This window comes from Chiloscyllium plagiosum, unplaced genomic scaffold (assembly GCF_037043375.1).
Source record: "Chiloscyllium plagiosum isolate Xiang-an unplaced genomic scaffold, Cpla_swu_hap1 HiC_scaffold_14, whole genome shotgun sequence".
In the NCBI taxonomy this organism is placed as follows: Eukaryota; Metazoa; Chordata; class Chondrichthyes; order Orectolobiformes; family Hemiscylliidae; genus Chiloscyllium; species Chiloscyllium plagiosum.
The window spans coordinates 3,299,065-3,317,140 of record NW_028270152.1 but is presented as its reverse complement, the minus strand read 5'-3'; the positions used below and the strand labels follow the sequence as shown (position 1 = coordinate 3,317,140).

General features: G+C 47.3%; 1 protein-coding gene across 2 annotated transcripts in view; it reads left to right on the top strand.

The window, feature by feature from the left end:
- Positions 1-18,076, top strand: part of lamb2l (laminin, beta 2-like) — a 206,593-nt gene that overhangs the window by 24,590 nt on the left and 163,927 nt on the right. For both annotated transcript variants that reach the window (XM_087994040.1, XM_087994039.1), the window contains exon 3: positions 2,806-2,975. In XM_087994040.1, coding sequence (XP_087850166.1) covers positions 2,806-2,975 — 170 coding nt within the window. The remainder of the gene's footprint in view (positions 1-2,805; positions 2,976-18,076) is intronic.

The window sequence follows — 18,076 nt, the reverse complement described above, 5'->3', positions numbered from 1 at the left end:
TAGGATAGTGCTAACTGTTAGAACAGTGCCAAGCTGAGTGAGGTGCCCTAGTCAGCTCACAGCTTGCTGCACCTTTCATCACCTCCTGAGTTAGCAATGACCCTGACCCTTTTGGTTGAATCTGAAGGGGAGGATTACAATGATAAGACCTCACTGAAATGTCCCTCCTCTCAGTCATTTGCCTGGACTCATTACACTTTGTTATCCCCCAATCTCCTTTCACTGTAGCCTCCCACATCCCCATTCCATACCCCATCCTACAGCCTCCCTCCAGCCAAATTCCAAACCTAAACACTCCCACCTCCGTACCCCCTTTATCCCCCTCCCTCAAAAGGCTGGAGGCTGTGGCAAACATTAACTCCATAAGTCAGAGATTGCTGGAGAAGCTCAGCAGGTCTGGCAATATCTGTGGAGTGAAATCAGAGTGAATGTTTTGGGTCAAGTGACCCTTTCTCAGAAGGATCCTCTGAGGAAGGGTCACCTGACCCATGAACTCTGATTTCTCTCCACAGATGCTGCCAGACCTGCTGAACTTTTCCAGCAACCTTTGTTTTTGTGTCTGATTTACAGCTTCAACAATTTGTTCGGTTTTTAACTCCAAAAGTCTCTGTAAAGATCATGTCACTGCCCTGTCTGAGAAAGGAAAAACTCTACAACAGTGTCTTCTCCTGGGATATTTCTGACTCTGGTGAATGATTGTATGCTGAACTGAGCTGCCATTTAAGAGAGTTGAGTCCAAACTGTAAACCCTGCCCTGAGGTCTGGATATCACCTCCCAGAATGGTGAGTGGCTTGGAGGGGAACTTGCAGTGGGATGGTGTTCCCATGTATCTGCTGCCCTTGTCCTTCTAGATGGAAGTGGTTGTGGGTTTGGAAGGTGCTGTCTGAGGATCTTTGTTGAATTTCTGCAGTGCATCTTGTAGATAATACACACTGCTGCTACTGAGCGTCGGTGACAGATGGAGTGGATGCTTGTGGATGTGGTGCCAGTCAAGTGGGCTGTTTTGTCCTGGATGGTGTTGAGTTTCTTGAAGTAGCTACTCCCATCCAGGCAAGAGGGGAGTATTCCATCGCACGCCCAGGACATCACCTATGGGAGGCACGGTGGCACAGTGATTAGCACTGCTGTCTCACAGCGTCAGAGGCCCGGGTTCAATTCCCGCCTCAGGCGACTGACTGTGTGGAGTTTGCACATTCTCCCCGTGTCTGCGTTGGTTTCCTCCGGGTGCTCCGGTTTCCTCCCACAGTCCAAAAATGTGCAGGTCAGGTGAATTGGCCATGCTAAATTGCCCATAGTGTTAGGCGAAGGGGTAAATGTAGGGGAATGGGTCTGGGTGGGTTACGCTTCGGCGGGTCGGTGTGGACTTGTTGGACCTAAGGGCCTGTTTTCACACTAAATAATCTAATATAAACTCCTGACTTGTGTTTTGTAGATGGTGGGCTGGCTTTGGGGAGTCAGGAGGGGAGAAATTTTGTTAAGCTTTTGGAAGAGGTGGCTAAGGTAGTGTAGAGGGAATGTCTATCGATGTTATTGAGAAAGACATCCAGACATCATCTGATAAGAGGCTGTTTGTTAAAGTTGCACTTTATGGAATTGAAGGCATATTATTGATTTGGTTTGGATACTGGCTGAGCCACAGGAGACTGAAAGAGATGAGAGGTACCCATGTTGGGAATATGTGACCAGTGGGGCCTCAACTACCCACAGGTTTTATACATGGGAGAGGCAGACTGCAGTGATTTAAGGTGGCAGCTCACTACCAGGGCAACTAGGGATGGACCGTAAATGCTGGACCAATCAGCAACACCTGCATCCCAAGGAGCAATGAAAGAAGAACCTCTAAATTAGAATTTACCGCTGGCACAAAGATAGGTGACATTGTAAGCTGAATGGAGCTTACAAAGACATAGTTTAAGTAAGATTTGACAATGACAGTGTGAAGGAGCTGGATTAACATCAGGAGAGTTACAGTCAGTAGCACCGAGTGTGTAGATCCTGTGAGGGGGATTTGGGAAATTGGGAATGTTCCCACAGAAGGAGAGAAGATCTAAGAAAGGTTTTGATCATTTTGAAAGAGTTTTGAGAGAGTGAAACTCTGATTATGATGTCATTGACAAATTGTTCCTAACTTAGATTGTCAGGGAGTGAGGAGAGAAATAAGGTTAAATTTTCTTCTTGAAAGAATCGTCAGCCCTGGTTGAGATAAAGCCTGTTGCATCTTTAATGAGATAGATGATAAATATTTGATTCTGAGAAGGATCTCCGACTGGAATAGCGAAGGTGTGGAGGCACCATGGTGAGATTGGTTTGATTGTTGTTCTAAGGAACCAGCCAGGACCCGATGGGATGAATGGTCTCCCAATGATCTGGAAGCCTCTTGGTCTCTCTGGCTGTGGATTGCAGGAAGAAGTGGAATTTGAGGAAGTTGAGGAATTTCCAGGGAAAGGGTGAGCTGAAGCTTCCGTGGAACATAATCAGGTAAATGGGATTGATGAGCAGATCGGGCATGTTCCAATCCCATGGTGGAACAAGATATCCAAAGATGTTGAGGTTAGGTGGATTGACCATGGTAAATGTGGAGCTACCGGGTCTGGGTGGGGTGCTGTTTGGAAGGTTGGTGCAGACTTGATGGCCAGATGGCCTCTATCTGCATTCTAGGGATTCAATGATTCTATCCTAACAGGCTCTGAGTGAATGGCTCCCACCTGTTGAAATGTTCATATGAACAACACGCCATCCTGGTCACTGGTTACCGGTGCCTTTTCCCAAACCAACTCTGAAACTTGCTCTTTTCTCTCCTGTAGCAGGGAGCTGCTTTGCTCAGGATCTCCCATCCTTACCTCATGGATGTACAGAGGGAAGCTGTTACCCAGCAACCGGTAACCTCCTGATTGGACGAGCTCACAACCTGACCGCCTCATCTACCTGCGGGATGGAGGGGCCGAGTGACTACTGCATTGTCAGCCACCTCCAGGTAAGTGAGACACTGGGGTGGGGGGGTGGGACACAGCACCCGGCCATTGTCAATCCTCCAGGATTAGCTTACAAAGTGATCATTTCTCCTGCAAGCAAACATTTAGGAGAAGACTTATTGGAGGGTTTTCTTACAGCTTATTGCAGTTTTATTTGGACAATGTACTGTTAGGACCATCGGAAAAAGGAGCAAGAGTAGGCCATTTGGCCCATTGAGCCTGTTGCACAATTCAACATAATGGAAGGCAAGAAAACACAGTGTTAACTCAAAGAGAGGGTCCCTGAGTGAGCAAGGTCTCAGAAAGAGATCCAAGACGATTGAAAAGCAGACAGAAGTTGGGAGGTGTCAAGCAGTCAAAGATCAGAAAGAGGTGGAAAGAAAGACAGAGGTTTAACAAGCATAAGAAATACAGCTAAGTAAAAACAAGGACTGCAGATGCTGGAAACCAGAGTCTAGATCAGAGTGGTGCTGGAAAAGCACAGCAGGTCAGGCAGCATTCGAGGGGCAGGAAAATCAATGTTTTGGGCAAAAGCCCTTCATCAGGAATAGAGCTCCTGATGAAGGGCTTTTGCCCGAAACGTAGATTTTCCTGCTCCTTGGATGCTGCCCGACTTGCTGTGCTTTTCCAGCACCACTCTGACCTAGACCCCCATAAGATATACAGCACAGACCAGGAAAACCGCCAGGAGCAGGAGCCCATGAGAACGGGAAGTCTTAGTGGCCCTGATCAAACTGTCCATAGTGTCCAGGGATGTGCAGGCTCGGTGGAATGGCCAAAGGAAATGCAGGGTTTCAGGGGTAGGGTACGGGGGTTTGGGTGGGATGCTCTTCAGAGGCTCAGTGCAGATTTGATGGGCCAAATGGCTCTCGGGATTCAATGATTCAATCTAGAAGGTAGATTAGATTACAGGTAGATTTGTGGGTGGCACGGTGGCACAGTGGTTAGCACTGTTGCCTCACAGCGCCAGAGACCCGGGTTCAATTCCCGACTCAGGCGACTGACTGTGTGGAGTTTGCACGTTCTCCCCGTGTCTGCGTGGGTTTCCTCCGGGTGCTCCGGTTTCCTCCCACAGTCCAAAGATGTGCAGGTCAGGTGGATTGGCCATGTTAAATTGCCCATAGTGTTAGGTATAGGGGTAAATGTAGGGGTATGGGTGGGTTGCGCTTCGGCGGGTCGGTGTGGACTTGTTGGGCCGAAGGGCCTGTTTCCATACTGTAATGTAATCTAATCTAAAGGTAAATCAATAGTAGACACCAAACAAGAATCCTAAAGATGGAGAGATTTTAGGATTTACACAGAGGTGTCAGGATGGGAATAAGCAGCTCTACCTCAACAATTGGAGATGTACAGTAAGGGGGCTCCTGATTGGATGTAGAACACTAAAGCAAGGCTCAGGGCGCAAAGCTTTGGAGAAAATTGGGAGGATCAGGATAGAAGGGTAAATTCACTGACGGCAGGAAAAACTATTTTGAATATTATTTTGTTTAGCAGTAAATGTTTGGGAGTTGAGTTCAATTGATACAAAAGCTCCAATTCCTCTCAAGAGGAAGAAGGCAGCTTATGTTATGATGTAATGTGAAGACTCAGTTAGGGCCCTTGAGAGTCACAACTTAGCAAGGAAAGACCTAAAGAGAGAGCTAAGAAGAGCCAAGAGGGAACATGAGAAGTCATTGGCGGATAGGATCAAGGAAAACCTTAAGACTTTCTATAGGGATATCAGGAATAAAATAATGACTAGAGTAAGATTAAGGCCAATCAAACAAATTAGTGGGAAGTTGTGCGTGGAGTCAGAGGAGAAAGGGGAAACGCTAAATGAATATTTTTCATCAGTATTCACACTAGAAAAAAACAATGCAAAATATAGGCTACTAGACTTAGATAGGGTTGAGGTTCACAAGGAGGAGGAGATATTAGCAATTCTGGAAAGTGTGAAAATAGATAAGTCCCCTGGGCCGGATGGGATTTATCCTAGGATTCTCTGGGAAGCCAGGAAAGAGATTGCCGAGCCTTTGGCTTTGATCTTTATGTCGTCATTGTCTACAGGAATAGTGCCAGAAGACTGGAGGATAGCAAATGTTGTCCTCTTAGAACATAGAACATAGAACATAGAAGAATACAGCGCAGTACAGGCCCTTGGGCCCTCGATGTTGCGCCGATCCAAGCCCACCTAAACTACACTAACCCACTATCCTCCATATACCTATCCAATGCCCTCTTAAATGCCCATAAAGAGGGAGAGTCCACCACTGTTACTGGCAGGGCATTCCATGAACTAACGACTCGCTGAGTGAAGAACCTACCCCTAACATCAGTCCTATATCTACCCCCCCTTAATTTAAAGCTATGCCCCCTTGTAATACCCGACTCAATACGCGGGAAAAGGTTCATACTGTCGACCCTATCTAACCCCCTAATCATCTTGTACACCTCAATCAAGTCACCCCTAAACCTTCTTTTCTCTAGTGAAAACAGCCCCAAGTGCCTCAGTCTTTCCTCATACGATTTTCCTTCCATACCAGGCAACATCCTGGTAAACCTCCTCTGCATCCGTTCCAATGCCTCCACATCCTTCCTATAGTATGGCGACCAAAACTGCACACAATATTCCAGATGCGGCCGTACCAGAGTCTTATACAACTGCATCATGACCTCAGGACTCCGGAACTCAATTCCTCTACCAATAAAAGCCAGTACGCCATATGCCTTCCTCACCGCACTATTTACCTGGGTGGCAACTTTCAGAGATCTGTGTACATGGACACCAAGATCCCTCTGCTCATCCACACTACCAAGTATCCGACCATTAGCCCAGTACCCCATCTTTTTGTTATTCTTCCCAAAGTGAATCACCTCGCACTTAGCTACATTGAATTCCATCTGCCACCTTTCTGCCCAGCTCTGCAGCTTCTCTATATCCTGCTGTAACCTGCCACATGCTTCCTCACTGTCAACAACTCCTCCGACTTTCGTATCATCCGCAAACTTGCTCACCCAACCTTCTAACCCCTCTTCCAGGTCATTTATAAAAATGACAAACAGCAATGGTCCCAAAACAGATCCTTGCGGAACACCGCTAGTGACGGCACTCCATGAAGAAACTTTGCCATCAACTACTACCCTCTGTCTTCTTCCATCCAGCCAATTCCTAATCCAAACCTCCAACTCACCCTCAATGCCATATCTCCGTATTTTCTGCAGTAGCCTACCATGGGGAACCTTATCAAACGCCTTACTAAAATCCATATATACCACATCTACCGCTTTCCCCTCATCAACCTCCTTCGTCACCTTTTCAAAGAATTCAATAAGGTTTGTGAGGCACGACTTGCCCTTCACAAAACCATGCTGACTATCCTTGATCACATTATTCCTATCCAGATGTGCATAAATCCTATCCCTTACAATTCTCTCTAAGACTTTGCCCACAACAGAAGTGAGACTCACCTGCCTATAGTTACTAGGGCTATCCCTACTCCCCTTTTTGAACAAGGGAACCACATTTGCTATCCTCCAGTCTTCTGGGACTACTCCTGTAGACAAAGAGGACATAAAAATCAAGGCCAATGGCTCTGCAATCTCCTCCCTTGCTTCCCAGAGAATCCTAGGATAAATGCCATCAGGCCCAGGGGACTTATCTATTTTCACCTTTTCCAGGATTTCCAACACCTCTTCTCTACATACCTCAAAGCCATCCATTCTACTTATTTGTGACTCAGTATTCTCATCGACAACAATGCCCTGTTCCTGAGTAAATACTGAAGAAAAGTATTCATTCAGTGTCTCCCCAATCTCTTCCGCCTCCACACGCAACTTCCCCCTACTATCCTTGACTGGACCTATTCCTACCCTAGTCATTCTTTTATTCCTAACATACCTATAGAAAGCCTTAGGGTTTTCCCTAATCCTATCGACTAAGGACCTTTCATGTCCCCTCCTTGCTGCTTTTAGCTCTCTCTTCAGGTCCTTCCTGGCTACCCTATAACTCTCAATCGCCCCAATTGAACCTTCACGTCTCATCTTGAGATAGGCCGCCCTCTTCCATTTAACAAGGGATTCCAATTCCTTATTAAACCACGGCTCCCTCGCACGACCCTTTCCTTCCTGCCTGACAGGTACATAATTATCAAGGACACTCAATAGTTGCCCCTTGAACAAGTTCCACATATCATTTACACTCTTGCCTTGGAGTCTACTTTTCCAAGCCACACATCCTAAGTCATGCCTCACCGCATCATAATTTCCCTTACCCCAGCTATAATTCTTGCCCTGTAGTACACACTTATCCCTCTCCATCACGAGTGTAAAAATCACCGAATTATGGTCACTATCCCCAAAGTGCTCTTGTTCAATAAGGGGAGTAGAAACACCTAAAACTTGCGTCCACACCTCCTCCCTCACCTCTATCCAAGGCCCTAAAGGAGCTTTCCACATCCACTAATATCATTTATTGTATCCGTTGCTCCCGATGCGGTCTCCTCTACATTGGGGAGACTGGGCACCTCCTAGCAGAGCCCTTTAGGGAACATCTCTGGGACACCCGCACCAATCAACCACACCGCCCCGTGGCCCAACATTTCAACTCCCCCTCCCACTCTGCCGAGGACATGGAGGTCCTGGGCCTCCTTCACCGCCGCTCCCTCACCACCAGACACCTGGAGGAAGAACGCCTCATCTTCCGCCTCGGAACACTTCAACCCCAGGGCATCAATGTGGACTTCAACAGTTTCCTCATTTCCCCTTCCCCCACCTCCACCCTAGTTCCTAACTTCCAGCTCAGCACTGTCCCCATGACTTGTCCGGACTTGTCCTACCTGCCTATCTCCTTTTCCACCTATCCAGTCCACCCTCTCCTCCCTGACCTATCACCTTCATCCCCTCCCCCACTCACCCATTGTGCTCTATGCTACTTTCTCCCCACCCCCACCCTCCTCTAGCTTATCTCTCCACGCTTCAGGCTCTCTGCCTGTATTCCTGATGAAGGGCTTTTGCCCGAAATGTCGATTTTGTTGCTCCTTGGATGCTGCCTGAACTGCTGTGCTCTTCCAGCATCACTGATCCAGAATCTGGTTTCCAGCATCTGCAGTCATTGTTTTTACCCTGGTAATTATAGACCAGTGAGTCTTACTTCGGTTGTGGGTAAAATATTGGAAAGGGTTATAAGAGATAGGATTTATAATCATCTAGAAAGGAATAAGTTGATTAGGGATAGTCAGCACTGTTTTGTGAAGGGTAGGTCGTGCCTCATAAACCTTACTGAGTTCTTTAAGATGGTGACCAAACAGGTGGATGAGGATAGAGCGTTGTGTTTTGAAATTTCCATCATGGGAATTATGAAATTTCTTGTTTTTCGTGATTTTTCTTCTGTAAATCTCTGTGATGAGTTCTTGAGTGCAGGAGGGTTCACAATATTCTAAAGATGAAAATATTGTGCTTTATACTGGGAAAGTAAAAAGATCAAGGGAGTACTAAACAGTACCTTCGCAGCAGATTCTCTCAGTCTTGCTGAGGCAGTACGTTTGGTATTTCTTTGATCAAAAATATTCGAAAAAGAATCAGCAGCAATACCCATTGACTATCGTGCTGATAATCTCATGATGGGATAATGTATATTAAACAAAACGCATATGTAGTGGTTGTAATAAGGTCAGTCGGGTGGACCTCGTAGAATTTGAGTTCCCTGATTGGGGCTGTTAATCTGGTCCAGTCAGGGAGCCCTGGCTGACAGATAAGAACAGGAGTGTCCGAGGTTCTGTTCACTCTGAGAGCTGGTTCTGAGGGTACTGTATCGGCTTAAAGGATTCTACACATGTAAATCAAAGGTGACTTAATGATGGGGTACCAGCCTCTGTGGAGTTATTTCAGCAGAAATGAGACAAAACTGAGGATTGATATTGCAGCAGAGAACAGAGAAGTCTCTAAACTGAAATGGGTGGATAGGAACAGTCAGCTATCTGACGATTTGACAAAGAAAGGAGAAATCCATTAGAAACTGTTGGAATTATTGGAGACCGAATAATTGGAACTTAATGAACAGACAAGAATGGGAATACAATTAGATTAGATTAGATTACTTACAGTGTGGAAACAGGCCCTTCGGCCCAACAAGTCCACACCGCCCCGCCGAAGCGCAACCTACCCATACCCCTGCATTTACTCCTTACCTAACACTACGGGCAATTGAGCATGGCCAATTTACCTGACCTGCACATCTTTGGACTGTGGGAGGAAACCGGAGCACCCGGAGGAAACCCACGCCGACATGGGGAGAACGTGCAAACTCCACACAGTCAGTCGCCTGAGGCGGGAATTGAACCTGGGTCTCTGGAGCTGTGAGGCAGCAGTGCTAACCACTGGGCCACCGTGCCGCCCAATGTTGTGGTTGTGTTCGCCGAGCTGGGAATTTGTGTTGCAGACGTTTCGTCCCCTGTCTAGGTGACATCCTCAGTGCTTGGGAGCCTCCTGTGAAGCGCTTCTGTGATCTTTCCTCCGGCATTTAGAGTGATTTGTATCTGCTGCTTCTGGTTGTCAGTTCCAGCTGTCTGCTGCAGTGGTCGGTATATTGGGTCCAGGTCGATGTGCTTATTGATTGAATCTGTGGATGAGTGCCATGCCTCTGACAGAGAACAGTCAGGGAATTCCTAGAGGCATGGCACTCATCCACAGATTCAATCAATAAGCACATCGACCTGGACCCAATATACCGACCACTGCAACTGACAACCGGAAGCGGCAGATTCAAACCACTATAAATACCAGAAGAAAGATCACAGAAGCGCTTCACAGGAGGCTCCCAAGCACTGAAGATGTCACCTAGACAGGGGACGAAACGTCTGCAACACAAATTCCCAGCTCGGCGAACAGAACCACAACAACGAGCACCCGAGCTACAAATCTTCTCACAGACTTTGAATGGAATACAATATATTGTCATTTGTATATCATGTTTGTTGTATTATTATTAGACGTGGACTTATTAAAAAAGTTAAAAAGAGAATCTGATATCAACTAATAATGTCTGAAGGGTTATTTGAGACTGAATGGAACCGGGGAACAGGTTACTAAGATATGAACGAAGGGTGAATTGGGTGTGAGCTACTTGCATAAATATGGAGGATTAGTAATCTTTGGGAGGGGAGTGTGGCTACCTGAAATAAAGCTGTGGCTGAAAGTGTGGACTTGGACTCTGTTCAAAAACACTTATCTTCGAGTATTTAACAAGTTGTGAAAGTATGTGAGGAAAAGAATATGAGGAGACTATAAAAAGATACCGGTAGGTTAGGTGAGTGGGCGAAGATCTTGCATTTGGCAGAAGAATTAAAAAGAAGCATGTTATCTAAATAGTGAGAGCTCTGAGATGCAGAGGGATCTGGGTGTTACAGTGCATGAGAAGAATGATCCACAGTGACAGCAAGTCATCAGGAAAGCTAATAAAGTATTATGGTTCATTGCGAGGGGCATTGAATGCAAAAGTAGGAAGTTTGTGCTTCAGTTATGCAGGGCATTGGTAGGACCATACTGAGATACTGTGTGCAGTTTTGGTCACCTCCTCTAAAAAGATAAAGATGAATGTTCAGAGAATACTCACCAAACAACATGTGGAATTAAAACACAACGTGCTGGAGAAACTCAGCAACATCTGGCATCATCATTGGAGAGAAAAAAGAGTTAATGTTCCGAGGCTGATATGAATCTTTTTCAGAACTTTGAAGATTGAGTAGATCATGAAGGGTGCAGGGAGTAAGGAGGAGAGCGAGATTAGACTGGGTGGGATATTAAAGGGTGTGGGACTGAAGGGAGAGTCTGTGTGCTTAATGGCCTGATTCTCTGATGGAATATTGGATGTTATTCCTGTGGCTCTCATTCTCTGTTTCAATGTGGTATCTTTCTGAATGCCGGCTTTCTCTCTCTTAGACTGCGCTGTCACCCTTACCATCGCTCTTTCTCCTCATTAAACACAAACTTTGATTTCTTGTCGTGAATTAAGCAAGTAAAAAGAGATAAGATTGAAACGCTCGAGTAGACACCTCAATGTGGGTGCCACCAACACAGCTCTCTGACTCATTAAAGGAGAAGCTCTCCTTATCAGCAGACTGCACTGTTGCCATGCCAACGGCCCTTGGAGATGCTGTGATACTGAGATGGGTGTGTTTATTTTGTCTAACATAATGTTGGTGAGATAAATATCAATTTGAAGTAAAAAGGTCAGGTGGCATCAATTAATCGATCGTACTCTGGGGCAGGAGGTGATGAGGATAGAGCAGTGGGGGAGGTTGGGCAGTCTCAATGTGGCGCTGAACACGGTACCGTGTGGAGGGGGATAAGGGCAATGATAGACCCCTTGTTGCAATGTCAAAACTCCATCGCAGCTCAGGATGCAGCATCATTTTGATTACTGCGCCCCTCAGAATTATGTTTGGGGAAAAAATCCACCTTGAAGCTGAAGCAGATCAGAAATTCTAAATGATAAAGTGTGATTTCATTTATATTGTGCTTTTCTGGAGTTCAAGAAGCACTTAGCAACTCCAAAGCTCCAAAACAGTTAAAAACCAATTAAGGGCATTGAAACTGCTTTCACTGTCTTAGTGGAGCAGATTAAAACAGGAATATGATGGAATATTCCCCACTTGCCCTGGATGGGGGCAGCTCCAACAACACTCAAGAAGCTCAACACCATCCAGGACAAAGCAGCCGCTTGATTGGCCCCACATCCACAAGCATCCACTCCCTCCCCCACCGACGCTCAGTAGCAGCAGTGTGTACTATCTACAAGATGTACTGCAGAAATTCACCAAGGTCCTCAGACAGCACCTTCCAAACCCACGTCCACTTCCATCTAGAAGGACAAGGACAGCAGATACGTGGGAACACCATCCCCTGCAAGTTCCCCTCCAAGCCACTCACTATCCTGACTTGGAATTATATTGTCGTTCCTTCACTGTCCCTGGGTCAGAATCCTGGAATTCCCTCCCTAAGGGCATTGTGGGTCTACCTACAGCACATGGACTGCAGCAGGTCAAGAAGGCAGCTCACCCCCGCCTTTTCAAGGGGCAACTAGGGACGGGCAATAAATACTGGGACCAGCGAGTGGTACCCACATCCCTTAAATAAATTTTAAGAAAAAGCAAATTGACAAAATGACTGAGGTAGCCATTCCAGCGCAGCACAGGGCCTTATAGAACATTCCAGCGCAGCACAGGGCCTTATAGAACATTCCAGCGCAGCACAGGGCCTTATAGAACATTCCAGCGCAGTACAGGCCCTTATAGAACATTCCAGCGCAGTACAGGGCCTTATAGAACATTCCAGCGCAGTACAGGCCCTTATAGAACATTCCAGCGCAGTACAGGCCCTTATAGAACATTCCAGCGCAGTACAGGCCCTTATAGAACATTCCAGCGCAGTACAGGGCCTTATAGAACATTCCAGAGCAGTACAGGCCCTTATAGAACATTCCAGCGCAGTACAGGCCCTTCAGCCCTCGATGTTGTGCTGACCTGTGGAACCAATCTGAAGCCCATCTATCCTACACTATTCCATTCTCGTCCCTTTGCCTATCCAATGACCATTTAAATGCCCTTAAAGTTGACGAGCCTACTATTGTTACAGGCAGAGCATTCCACATCCCTACTACTCTCTGACTAAAGAAACTACCTCTGATGTCTATCTATCACCCCTCAATTAAACCCCCGCGTGCTTGCCATCACCATCCGAGGAAAAAGGCTCTCACTTTCTACCTGATCTAACCCTCTGATTATCTTTTATGTCTCAATTAAGTCATCTCTCAACCTTCTTTTCTCTAATGAAAACAGCATTACGTCCCTCAGCCTTTCCTCATAAGACTGTCCCTCCAGACCAGGCAACATCCCAGTAAATCTCCTCTGAACCCTTTCCAAAGCTTCCACATCCTTCCTATAATGCATTGACCAGAACTGTACACAATACTCCAAGTGCGGCCGTACCAGAGTTTTGTACAGCTGCAGCATGACCTCATGGCTCTGAAACTCAATCCCTCTACCAATAAAAGCTAACACACTGTACGCCTTTTTAACAACCCTGTCAACCTGATAGAACATTCCAGCGCAGTACAGGCCCTTCAGCCCTCGATGTTGTGCTGACCTGTGGAACCAATCTGAAGCCCATCTATCCTACACTATTCCATTCTCGTCCCTTTGCCTATCCAATGACCATTTAAATGCCCTTAAAGTTGACGAGCCTACTACTGTTACAGGCAGAGCATTCCACATCCCTACTACTCTCTGACTAAAGAAACTACCTCTGATGTCTATCTATCACCCCTCAATTAAACCCCCGCGTGCTTGCCATCACCATCCGAGGAAAAAGGCTCTCACTTTCTACCTGATCTAACCCTCTGATTATCTTTTATGTCTCAATTAAGTCATCTCTCAACCTTCTTCTCTCTAATGAAAACAGCATTACGTCCCTCAGCCTTTCCTCATAAGACTGTCCCTCCAGACCAGGCAACATCCCAGTAAATCTCCTCTGAACCCTTTCCAAAGCTTCCACATCCTTCCTATAATGCATTGACCAGAACTGTACACAATACTCCAAGTGCGGCCGTACCAGAGTTTTGTACAGCTGCAGCATGACCTCATGGCTCTGAAACTCAATCCCTCTACCAATAAAAGCTAACACACTGTACGCCTTTTTAACAACCCTGTCAACCTGGGGTATATAACCATTCGGACTGTTTTCAGTCACCAGGTGAGGAATTTAAATATTTAAGAAGTCGAGCCAATCAATGTTACTGGGGATTTACTCTGATTTCTGAGGGGGGCTGGTGTGTACCCAGGACACGTTCCAAAGTTTGCAGAGGGTGTGGAGATTGACCCAGGATGAAAGCAGTGAATGTGGGGACACTGGCAAAGCTGGAGTTGTGCAGTTTGGAATCAAGAAGATTAAGAGGAGATTTAATGGAGGATTTGGAAAATTCTGATGCATTCTGAAGTGTGCAGACGTGGAAACTATTTCCAGTTACAATTTCAATTGTTAATTTTAAATCTGAGCTTGATCATTTTTTGTTAAGTAAGGTATTAAGGGATTAGGCCAAAGGCGGGTATATGGAGTTAGGCCTCAGACCAGCCATGATTTCATTGAATGCTGAAACAGGCTCGAGGGGCTGAATAGCCTCTGTTCCTATGTTCCTGATAGTCAATTCAAAGGGGCACTGGGTGTGTTCTTCAGGATTTTGGGAGTGGTCTAAGAGACCAAGGAAGGATTCAAAATGATTGTATGTCCCTGTGCTGCAGACTCTGTGAGTGGAGCAATCAATTCTCAGGGTGAATGTGTCAGAGACAATGAAAACCTCTGAAAATGCAACAGTGCACACAGGTCCCCATCAGCACAGGGCCGGGTCCCCATCAGCACAGGGCCGGGTCCCCATCAGCACAGGGCCGGGTCCCCATCAGCACAGGGCCGGGTCCCCATCAGCACACGGCCGGGTCCCCATCAACAACACCATTGCAGCATGAGTGGAGAATGCAGCAGCTTTACTTTGCGATGTGGGTGCCACTGGCTAGGCCAGCTTTTGTTGCCCAGAGGACTGTTAAGATTAGATTAGATTCCCAACATTGCGGAAACAGGCCCTTCGCCCCAACAAGTCCACACTGACCCTCTGAAGAGTAACCCACCCAGACCCATTTCCCTCTGACTAATGCACCTAACACTATGGGCAATTTAGCATGGCCAATTCACCTGCCCTTTGGACTGTGGGAGGAAACCGGAGGAAACCCACGCAGATGCAGGGAGAATGTGCAAACTCCACACAGACCGTTACCTAAGGCTGGAATCGAACCTGGGTACCTGGTCCCTGGCGCTGTGAGGCACCAGTGCTAGCCACTGAGCCACCATGCCACCACTTGAGATAAGAGTCAGCCACATTGCTGTGGGTCTGGAATCACATGTAGGTCAGACCAGATTAAGGATGGCAGATTTCCTTCCTGAAAGTGTGTCGGTGAACCAGACAACAATGTTTACATGTTCATGATTAAATCTGCTGAATTGCTCCCCACCCCTGGTTTTGTTTTTAATTTAAATTTCACCACCTGCCACGATGGAATTCGGACCCATGTTCCCAGAATGCTAGCTGGGTTACTAAACTAGTCGCAATATCACTACAACACCCTGACAGGCCGAATGGCCTGTTTTCTGTACAAGAGTTAAGGTATAATCAGGTACAGTAACAGTCAGGAGGGGATGGAATCAGAGTTTTTCAGACCTCTTCCTTCTGTCGACTATAAAAACAAATGGCCCTCTTTAACAAATTCTGAGCTTTACAATGCAATGGTTTCAGTGTTGTTTACCGACGAGTGAACTTCTGGCAATTAGCAGGAGGGCACTGGGAGGTGAGGCTTGGCCAGAGTCAGTTTAACTCCCACTGTGGAATGTAATGAAGAGATGCTGCTGAGGCAGGGAGATGGCAGAGTGTGGGTGATGTGAACTCCCTTAACATTCTTATCTGTTAACACTTGCCTCCCTTTGCAAGTTCTCAGAATATTTTTATTAACTTGAGACGTTGCATGTACTTTGAAATTCTTGTTCCTGTATTTGTTTAACCATCACAATATCTATTTTTAATATAAAATCTTATCGAACTGTACTCCAGTGAGAGTCAATGTGTGTGGGACCCCGTACCCTAGTGAGAGAGTGTGTGTGTGTGTGTGTGCCCGCCCCATACCCCAGTGAGAGTCAGTATATGTGGGACTGTACTCCAGTGGGTGTCAGTCTGTGTGGGACCCTGCACCCCATTGAGAGTCAGTGTGTGTAGGACTGTACCCCAGTGAGAGCTTAAAAATGTGTTGCTGGAAAAGCGCAGCAGGTCAGGCAGCATCAAAGGAGCAGGAGAATCGATGTTTCGGGCATAAGCCCTTCTTCAGGAATGAGGAGGGTGTGCCAAGCAGGCTAAGATAAAAGGTAGGGAGGAGGGACTTGGGGGAGGGGCGTTGGGAATGCGATAGGTGGAAGGAGGTTAAGGTGAGGGTGATAGGCCGGAGAGGGGGTGAGGGCGGAGAGGTCAGGAAGAAGATTGCAGGTCAAGAAGGCGGTGCTGAGTTCGAGGGTTGGGACTGAGATAAGGTGGGGGGAGGGGAAATGAGGAAGCTGGAGAAATCCGAGTTCATCCCTTGTGGTTGGAGGGTTCCTAGGCGGAAGATGAGGCGCTCTTCCTCCAAGCGTCGTGTTGCCATGGTCTGGCGATGGAGGAGGTCAAGGACCTGCATGTCCTTGGTGGAGTGGGAGGGGGAGTCCTCGCCTACCAACCCACCAACCTCCAGATACATCTTATCATCCGCCGTCATTTCCGCCACCTCCAAACGGACCCCACCACCAGGGATATATTTCCCTCCCCACCCCTATCAGCGTTCCAGAAAGACCACTCCCTCCGCGACTCCCTCGTCAGATCCACACCCCCCACCAACCCAACCTCCACTCCCGGCACCTTCCCCTGCAACCGCAAGAAATGCATAACTTGTGCCCACACCTCCCCCCTCACTTCCCTCCAAGGCCCCAAAGGATCCTTCTATATTCGCCACAAATTCACCTGCACCTCCACACACATCATCTATTGCATCCGCTGCACCTGATGTGGCCTCCTCTGTATTGGGGAGACAGGCCGCCTACTTGCGGAACGTTTCAGAGAACATCTCTGGGACACCTGGACCAACCAACCCAACCACCCCGTAGCCCAACACTTTAACTCCCCCTCCCACTCCGCCAAGGACATGCAGGTCCTTGGACTCCTCCATCGCCAGACCATGGCAACACGACGCCTGGAGGAAGAGCGCCTCATCTTCCGCCTAGGAACCCTCCAACCACAAGGGATGAATGCAGATTTCTCCAGCTTCCTCATTTCCCCTCCCCCCACCCTGTCTCAGTCAAATCCCTCGGACTCAGCACCACCTTCCTAATCTGCAATCTTCTTCCAGACCTCTCCGCCCCCACCCCCTCTCCGGCCTATCACCCTCACCTTGACCTCCTTCCACCTATCGCATTCCCAACGCCCCTCCCCCAAATCCCTCCTCCCTACCTTTTATCTTAGCCTGCTGGCACACCCTCCTCACTCCTGAAGAAGGGCTTATGCCCGAAACGTCGATTCTCCCGCTCCTTGGATGCTGCCTGACCTGCTGCACTTTTCCAGCAACACATTTTAAAGCTCTGATCTCCAGCATCTGCAGCCCTCACTTTCTCCCTGTACCCCAGTGAGAGTCAGTGTCTGTGGGACTGTACCCCAGTGAGAGTCAGTGTCTGTGGGACTGTACCCCAGTGAGAGTCAGTGTCTGTGGGACTGTACCCCAGTGAGAGTCAGTGTCTGTGGGACTGTACCCCAGTGAGAGTATGTGTGTGTGGGTCTGGCACAGTAATGTACACCCAGTCCTACACTGAGGAGTCTTTGCTGGGTCTGAAATATGGAAGTTGAGCCCTGACCTTGAGACTAGAGATGAGAAAGTTACCCACTGAATCAGAGCTGGCATAAGAAAAGGTGAAATTCAATTAAAGACAATTTTACAATTGTAACCAGTGTGTAACAAAGGTTCTGGGTGTTCCAGTGATAGTGGAGCAATGCAGAGAGACATCCAATACACGACAGAGTCTCCTATTTGCCTTGGCTTCAGACCAGGATTGAATGAGGGAGCAGCGGAGGGTAAATTAAATCAAAATGTAATAACATGGCTGAATACAAAGTGGAATGAGAAATTACAGGGTGAAAATAAGCTGAAAGTATAACAAATGCTTGGAATAACTGAGCAGTATTGACCAGGGTGGGAACGCTCTGTGGGACAGTGGCATTGTGGATTGTCACATACAGTGTGCCATCTGGTACAGTGAGTCAAGGGTAAGCTAAGGAAGGTGGTGGGACAGGTCGTCCTCCTGATTTGTCATCCACCAGGTGAGAAATCATGTCCCACCATAATGGTTTGGGATTTGCATTTTGTATCCTGCACAGAATCAAGTCATGTTTACACCAGAGAAACAGACCATTCGGCCCAGCTACTCCATGCAAGTATTTATTTTCTGCTGGAGGCTTCCCCTAGCCTCCTTCAGCTTGATTATCAATGGCAGCATAAGCTGATGTGATTGTGACAGT